The sequence below is a fragment of the Vigna radiata genome, chromosome 6, assembly GCF_000741045.1.
Source record: "Vigna radiata var. radiata cultivar VC1973A chromosome 6, Vradiata_ver6, whole genome shotgun sequence".
NCBI lineage: Eukaryota > Viridiplantae > Streptophyta > Magnoliopsida > Fabales > Fabaceae > Vigna > Vigna radiata.
Window position 1 is genome coordinate 26,083,326 of NC_028356.1, and position 8,956 is coordinate 26,092,281.

The following is an 8,956-nucleotide window of genomic DNA, read 5'->3' on the forward strand; positions in this document are numbered from 1 at the left end:
GTTGCCCACTTAAAGAATGGAGATGAAATAAAAATTCCTTAATAACCATTACATTAATTATAGGATGAAAATAAGATGGATTTTTACTTTTAATGGTGAAATACACAAACTCAAACCTCTCCCATTTTATCCTATTCTATAGGAAGAAGGAACAAAACATGAAGGTGCAGAAGAAAATAAAGTCTACTTTTTTTGTGTAATTGAGTTCTAGCAAGATACCCGCCGCCGGCAAATACTGTTGGGCCAACCTGTTGGCAGTCAATCGTTGGGCCAGCCCGCTTGCTGACAGACATTGTGTCCGGCCCAATACAAATTGCACCTATTTTGATCAGTAACCAATAAAAACGGGACACGTATGAAAAAACGCGTAGGGGCTAGAATTGACCCGGAGTCTCGAGAGAGTTGAATTTGACGTGTGCTTATAAGGATGATAATAATAATATAGCAGTAATAAAAGGTAAGAACAAATTGAAACCCAATTCCCCTTTTCCCTTCATTTGCATCGATATTCTCCATGGCTTACGTTGAGCGAGGTACTTTCGTCTTCTCAATTCTTACGCTCATCAATTTCCTTTTCTGATTTATTTTTTATTTCCCCATTACCGTTAATATTTAATTTCTGATTCATTGGTGGCATTTGGATTTGTGGAACCTATAATCTGTTCTTCTACTTCCGATCTTTTGTTTTTAATTTTTGAAACAAGCTTCTGAATTCTGAAATCTGGGAATTCCGTACTTTCGATGGTTGCTGACAATATTATATCTTACCTTTTTTTTTTATTGAACATTAAACGTGTTTATACAGGCGTTCCCTTATTTTCCAGTGTTGACGCTATTGAGCAACATATTATTATCATCATTATTATTATTCTCGAGTCTCGAACAGTATTGATTCGATAATATTATTATTATTATTATTATTATTCATCAAAAATGTTAGAACTTAGAAAGATATCCTTATATAGTCGATAAAATTAAATATCTGATTATGAAGACCACCCTCTCAAATTCATCTCTGGAAATACCCTTTAGTTTCACACCTGAGTCCTTGTTGATTAAACTCTTACAAAGTACACACACAGTATCACCTTCCATTGATGGTGGCGTAGTAATAATACTGTCTGGTATGAACACACTTAGTTTTGTATAGAATGGTTGATCATAAGGAATTAAATTGCGGAAACAAACAAGTATAACAGGAATCTACTAATCATTTGTGATGTGTAGAGAATAGTGTTTTTCATTTTCTTGTTTTCTGTCACTTTAGCTCCAATGTAACTAGTAATGTTAGCAATGCTGATATAGTATCTGTTACTGAGGTGGCTTTTAAAATAAAAGCGAAGACTAATTAGTGGAGTTGCTGGAGTGAATAATGGTTACTACCATTTACCATTTAGAGGAGATTCTTTTGTGTTATTGTTGGTAAATCAAGGTTTTGTCATTTCAATTTGGATCAATTTCTTTGATCTGTTTCAGGGGCATTGGTGAATCATGAGCTGCTCTTTTTCAATTGCATAGTTGTGCCATCTTCTCATTCTGTTATATGTTTGTTATTTAGAAAATTTGTTGGATAAAATTATGGAGATGTGCTGTAATTCTAAATGGCATAATTATTCTTGAAGAACTCATATTGACTAGAAAAAAGGTCAAATCATTATATAATATATAGATAGGTTCAAATTTTACCTTATTAAGTGAATTTGTGAGATTCGGATAGGTTTAAATTCTACTTGCTTAAAATGATATCATAGCCATTCAAAGCCTATCTTTGTCAAGCTTTTGTCAGGCCTATTGTATTACCCTGGTTTCCTTTAGTCCTACGCTTGAGATGTACAATATTCAGTGTGAAGAGGTGTGTTGAAGAGTTCACATTAGCTAAAGATAAGTTCAAATCGCAATAATGTATAACACTAATATCGGTAGGTGCAAATTTCAAGCATGTTTGTAAGGTTGGATGAGGCTTAAAACTTTCTTCAGAATTATGTTATGTTATTTTGCAAACATGTGTTATCCAATTAATGAACTATTTTTATACATTGACGTTTGAGGTAAATATAAACTTTGATAGTTATACAGATGAGGTACCCCAAGTCCTTTTTTTTGCACCGGGTTCATATATTCAAGGATAGAACTAAAAGATTTTGATATTTCTCCCTTTCCCATTTCTTGCTTGTAGATCTTCATTTTATGATAGGTTCCTAATCGGGAACCTATGGAAAACACACTTCACCCACACAAAACACACACCTAAGAGTGCTGTATAACCTCTTTGTATTACTGAGCAATCAAGAATACAAGTATAGAGAGCTTAACCTCTCCCCAAAGAACTCCAAGAGTTCCCGCACAATCACTAAGACTCAAAAACTCACTCTCCCAAAGCACCCCAACCCCTTTTATACAAACTTCTTCCTAACTACCAGTAGAGGCCTAACAATACCACCCTCCCCCGAAACAACCTTGTCCCCAAGGTTGTTGAAGTCAATGTTGAAAAGAAAGACCAAGCAACGAGTTCTCCTGCATAGGTTCGAAAGAGAACCTTCCAAGAAACTTAGCCACGCAGCCACCATGGGGACCGAAGTTATTTTTGCAACAATTGTTGATGTACATGCAAATAACAGAAACAACAATATTAGCAACCCCAAACATAGGAACCAGCCATGATGTCCAATGGGTATCAGCTTCGCAGTATAATTTTCTCCTGTTTTGTTGTTCTTGTTCTTGGTTCTCCCACCGTCAATCTCAAGATCTCTTCTGGTCATTGTTTTTCTCCTCTCGGTGAAACCCACTTTCCAAGTCTCAAACTTTATCACGTAATGTTGCTTAAATGGAAGTAAGCCTTGCATTTCTCGAAGTGCACGATAATGCGCTTCCAGCACCGCTTCCAATTATTTTTCTGCACTTCTGTGAAATCATCAGGCCATTCACTGTTTTCTCTGCTGGACGGTGCAGGTTTTTCTCTCTCCTGGAACATTTGGTAGTGCTGGTGCAGAACCGCACTCAGCTCTATTTGGACAGGGGTCAAATCACTTTGCCTCTCTCCGTCCACCTCATTCTCCACTAGACCCAGTTCTAGTGTCCACGTTTCAGCATCCTCAAGCTTGAGGAGGGCTTTTGATTCCACCAGCTGTTTGGAAAAAACAAGGTCTCCCTTTTCTCTCACCCGCCAGATCATACCCCATGAACATTTCTTTTCGATTTATCATCACTTCTCCCAGCGTTACCAACCAAGCGATCCACAGTATATCATCTACTCCTCCCAGCTCGAAGACGTAAAGATCGACAACCACTGTATCTTCCCCCATGTTGATGGGTACCCCCTCACAACGCCCTCTGGGCACCCTCCGACGTCCGTCCCCAAGACTCACCACGTATGGTGCCGTGTCAGTCACCGGAAGTTTCCTCTCCTCTGCCACCCGTCGGCTCACAAAATCATAGCTGGCCCCACGATCAACGAGAATCACCACTCGCTTCTCTCCGATTCCCCCCTTGAGTTTCATGGTCGTGGGCGACGTCATCCCCTCCGCCGAGCACGCCGACAGTTCCATGCACTTGCCTTCCTGAAATCCCTCTTTGGTAACTGCGTTCTCCTCGTCTTCCGCCAACCAGAGAAATCGTAGATTTCTCTCGGCACAGCGGTGTCCTGGTGCAAAAGGGTCGCTGCACCGGAAACACCGACCCTCTTCCTGTCTTTTCAGAAATTCGGGATAGAGCAAATTTTGAACTATTCGTCCCCGATTATCATCTCCTCCCTCGTTTCCGTCCCTGCTGCCCGTCGCCGGCAACGGTGCTTCCTTCCGATTCGCCGAACTCTCGTCCACACCTCCCGCACAATTTACGGTGGGTCGCTCCACTTCTCCGCGAATCACTGTTGTTGTGGGTCGCGATCCTCCTCCGATCACCCTGACGCCATTCCATCCTCCTCCTCGCGCTCAAATCATCGCATCCTCTACATCTCTCGCGACCCTAATCGCCCCCTCCAAATCCTTAGGAGCTTGGATGCGCACTTGGCCCTTAATTTCTTCCTTCAATTCCACCAAGAAAAATCCAATCGTCAACTCTTCTGTCAATCCTTGCGTCTGTCCCAACAAAATTTCGAAATTCCGGGTGAATTCCTCCACCGAGCCTTCTTGACGTAAGGTCACTAGCTGCTCGTACACCGTGCCCCGGAATCTCCCTCCGAAACGATTGATCAACCCAGCCTTCAAGCCTGACCAAGAACGATTCTTGGCTAAGAACGATTCTTGGCTTTAGCCTCCCAAGCCCGAAACCAATACCCAGCGCTTCCCTCCATGCTCATAGATGCTCGGCGCACCTTTTCTTCCTCTATCACCCCTTGGGTCTCAAAAATTGTCTCCACCCTAGCAATCCACCCCATAGGATCAAACCCTTCGAAAATGGGTAAATCTACTCTCTTCTTCCTGCTGGATTGCACTTCATGGTGTCCATCCCCTCTCTCCCTTTCCTCTTCCTCTCGCCGGTCCCAATGTTGGCCGTCCTGGTTGTGGCCTCGACCACCCAACATCTTTATGATTTCTTGCAAATCTTGGCGTATTGCTGCATAGTTTTGGCGTATTGCTGCATAATCTTGGCATATTGTTACATAATCTGATCGCAGCGCCCCTCTCTGCACCTTCATTCTATCAACCGCCATTTCCTTCACTCCCACACGATTCTGGCCGCGTCTCAATCCGGCACTCCCACTTCGATCCGGCAGGTCGGACCAAATGATAGGTTCCTAATCGGGAACCTATGGAAAACACACTTCACCCACACAAAACACACACCTAAGAGTGCTGTATAACCTCTTTGTATTACTGAGCAATCAAGAATACAAGTATAGAGAGCTTAACCTCTCCCCAAAGAACTCCAAGAGTTCCCGCACAATCACTAAGACTCAAAAACTCACTCTCCCAAAGNANCCCAACCCCTTTTATACAAACTTCTTCCTAACTACCAGAGGCCTAACATTTTACCTCTGTTTTTATTTTAGTTTTCATTCCTCCCTTTCTCGTTTTGGTTTTCTCCACTGTAATGCTGCTGGAAAGTGAAGAATTGAGTAAGAACAATACAAGACTGCTATGATATTTTCATAATTATCCTAGATGGCTGTGACTGCAATTATACCTCCTTTGAATGGCCTACTTTGTGTTATTGGTGAACTTCATAAATAGAAATTGGATGCTAAAGTTATGGGAAAAATTCTTAGTGAAATGTTGCTACAGGCAACTTTGTCTAACTTCTTTTAATGGTAACAACCCGAAATAACCTCTGGACTAACATTAAGGCTACTAGCTATGATGTGGTTCCTTTAAAACTAAGTATATGGAATTTTGTTTTACTGCTTTTTAATGCGTAGACAGACTTTTTGGCTTGTGCGATGGATCGAAAAGTAGGAGCAGAATCCAAAAACTTCTAAAACTAGCTTCTCTAAAAGATCATATTAAAAAAATTTCATTAAAATTTTTGAAGTATATTTTTTTTTTTCTGAAAATTCTGTTGGTTTTACTTTTTCTTTTAAGGGTAGCATCCCAAAATAAGCTCTGGACTGACATTACTTAAAGCAAGTAGCTCTTATCTGGTTCCTTTAAAACTAAATGTCTGGAATATTATTGTACTGCTTTTTAATGTGTAGACAGTCTTTTAGGTTCTTTGATGGATCAAAAAGAAATCTGTTGTAGGCCCTATTTGGATAATTGAACACTTTTAGCTCAAAGAACTACGGAATTAAAATAAATTGCATTTATATAATCTTACACTTCAACTTTCAGAAGTTGAGGTGGTGTACATGTTGATTTTATTTGAATAGTTTTGCATTTTATTTAATTGTAAACTTTTTTCAATTCTGGGACTTAGAGAATTTTTTTCTTTAATTGTGCAGGTGTTGTCAAATCAAAGCGGTCAATATGGCGGCTTAAGACAATCACAGATTTTTTCTGGGCCATTATTAACTTCATTGGCGTGTTTTTTACAACAATGTTCTCGGTAACTTTTACATGTTTCTTGATTTACAGAAAAGAAATTTAAGGAATATGTGGTTATTGTGTACAATTCTCGCGTACTCATGATGTGTCCCTCTTTAGATGGAAAAATCAGATAGCTATAGAAAAGGTGCTGTTGGTAAAAAATGGGATGGTGGTTCTCCTGGAGGAGGCCCTGGTGGCGGTGGTGGTGGCGGACCATATGGTGGTGGTCCACGAGGCCCTCCTCGTGGGGGTCTTGACAATGTCCGTGGTCTAGATAGTATAAGGGGACGTGATCATAGTAAGTTTATTGTTGTCTACATTGCTTTTAATCTTTATCTATTATATATTTAATTTTCAATTGTAGTTTTCGTTTGCTAATGATTTATTCTGTGTTGGGGGTTGTTTCTATTCCATTGTACTTCCAGATTCACTTCCTGCCTGTGGCTCCTGCTGTGGTTAAGTGTTAGAGATCCATTTTGTCAATATATGCCATGCATTTTACGGTTCGTATCTGATGTTGAACTGGTGTGCCATGTAAACATTGATAAGAGTTTCAAGCTTTATATGTGGGCATAGGCCGAAATAACAATATTGTACTTTGTTGTTGAATGTTAATATTTTCATATGACCAATGACTAGTAACATATGTACCACTGCAGAACTTTTCTTCAGCTCTGAGCTTGGTTATGGCTCGAAGGTGTTATACTTTTGTTTTTGTTTGTAAAACAATGCACATGGTTTTCACAATTTTTTTAAGTAAACGAGACTTGTTTGGACGATTTTTGTTTTTAAAATACTTATAAAAAATTGAAATTGAATTTTCTATTAATTTATATCAAGTTAACAAGTTTTTCATGTGATTTTTTGAAAGTGTTACTTTTAACTTGTATACAAGTTACTTTGGTTGATGCGAAAATTACTTAATCTTTTAATTTTTTTTTTAAAAAAAATGCTTATGAAAAAAGTTTCTTAAAACAGCTTTTTATGTTATAACTGGAGAGAATTATATGTATTTGGTTTATCTTGTTTTAGAAAATAATTTTTTGTTTTTTTAAAGAAATTATTTGTGCTTTTAATTTCTGTATAGGCATGTACTATAAAACTAATAGGTGAATAGATTTTTAGTGTTGAATGAAATTTTTGGAAGAAACTTTTCTTGGCCTGTGTAGGAATAAAATTTCATTGTTCTACATCAGGGCTGTATCTTCCTGTATCTTCCTGCATCTCCCTTACTTCTTCCTCACCTCCTTAAAATTTTTATAAATCCAAAATCACGTCTTATTAAAATTATAATAAAAATTAAAATTTGTTCCAACACCTTTATTTTTTAATGCCTTCCAAATGTACATTCTAAAAAGAGTATTTCTGGATTAAGAAATACATTTTGAAATGTGTATTTTAAAATGTATGATATAAAAAAAAATTTACTTCGTTTACTTGGAAATCAAAGTAGCAATATAGTGTAGTAATGCATTATAAAAGAAATCGTTTAATATTTTTATTAAATAATATCATCTAAAATGTATATATTGAATAAAATACAATAGCATACCATGTATGTTATGTTAATTATAAAATATTTGACCAATTTAATTTTTTTTTAATATTTCACTAGCTTGCGTCAAAATAAACATAATATATTTTGTGTCAGTTTAAAATATATTTCTAAAACATCATAATAGGGGCTATTTGATTATCCATTTATTAAAATTGACATCAAATTACATATTTTTTTATTCCAATTAACATTTTGCATAAAGTTATTGTGTTAAAGTTAATATGATTTATAATAGTGTGCATCCATTTTTTAATGAAAATTTATACATAAAGGCAAATGTTTACAATATTATAGATCCTAATTGAGTGAAAAAAATATTTAAAAATTACTCACACAGTTAACAAAATATAATATTATTGAATGTTTTCAACATATTATACAAATTTATTTGTCATCACAAAAATGTTATATATAAAATGTGTATGAATTTATAAGGTTTAATATCTATTTTGGTCTCTCTTTTCGGTGGTTTGTTCAAAGTGATCCTTTCTTTTTTAAAAAGTTCACTAAAGTCCTACTTTTTGTAAAAATTGTACAAGTTAGTCCTTTTTGCTAACGACGTTAATTTTGCTAACGACAAAACTGTCAGCTGACAAATATTTGATGACTTGTACAAATAAAACTCGTTGTAATCCTGATATTGGTTTAAAAATGTTTATTGTGGTCCTCGTGTTGGTTTTAAAATGTTTATTGTGGTCCCCCTTTAAAAATGTTTATTGTGGGTGTTTTAGCAGCATGCAGCCATGCTGAAATGCTCGATCAAGCGCTCAACTACTTAGAGACAGGAAGCGGTTTCACAAATTTGTCAATGGAAAATGCTCTTGTGGAAATTTTTGTGGTTTTCTCTAAAAGCAGCAGCTAAAATTTCATGTGTTGCAATCCAAAACTGATGAGTTTTTTTTTTCACATCTCCACACTTACTAATATAACACGTGAAACTACACTGATAAACTTCAAATTATTGTGATTGTAGTTTCCCAAAAGGTTAGCGCATGGATTACTAGATCACACCTAAAATCTTTAACATGTATTAAACAATGTACAAATGGTTTACCCTTCTAAGATGACATGATGATCTTGGCTCCGCAGAACATGTGAGACATCAGATTTCTTTAGTTTACTGACACATTTTTTTTAGTAAAAGGGGACCACAATAAACATTTTTAAACTAACACGAGGACCACAATAAACATTTTAAACCAATATGAGGACTACAATGAATTTTATTTGTACAAGTCATCAAATATTTGCCAGCTGGCAGTTTTGCCTTTAGCAGAATTAACGACATTAGCAAAAATGACTAACTTGCACAGTTTTTGCAAAAAGTAGGACTTTAGTGAACTTTTTAAAAAAGAAAGGATCACTTTGAACAAACCACCCCAAAAGAGGGACCAAAATAGATATTAAACCAATTTATAAAATAGAAGCGTGTTTT

The 8,956-nt window shown here is 36.7% G+C and overlaps 1 protein-coding gene across 1 annotated transcript; it reads left to right on the forward strand.

Annotated features, from left to right (window-relative positions):
* The first annotated feature begins 382 nt into the window (after nt 1–382).
* Nucleotides 383–6,634, forward strand: LOC106764144 (selenoprotein K). Its single transcript, XM_014648376.2, has 4 exons — nt 383–533; nt 5,879–5,982; nt 6,081–6,261; nt 6,389–6,634. The coding sequence occupies exons 1-4, from the start codon at nt 515–517 to the stop codon at nt 6,421–6,423; spliced, it is 339 nt and encodes a 112-aa protein (XP_014503862.1). The 5' UTR covers nt 383–514; the 3' UTR covers nt 6,424–6,634.
* Nucleotides 6,635–8,956: the final 2,322 nt, after the last annotated feature.

Bases quoted from the DNA above. Each gene is read 5' to 3' on its own strand.
- LOC106764144 (XM_014648376.2), top strand. The intron at 5,983-6,080 runs GTAACTTTTACA...GTCCCTCTTTAG, and splicing joins TTTTTACAACAATGTTCTCG to ATGGAAAAATCAGATAGCTA. The intron at 6,262-6,388 runs GTAAGTTTATTG...TTGTACTTCCAG, and splicing joins TATAAGGGGACGTGATCATA to ATTCACTTCCTGCCTGTGGC.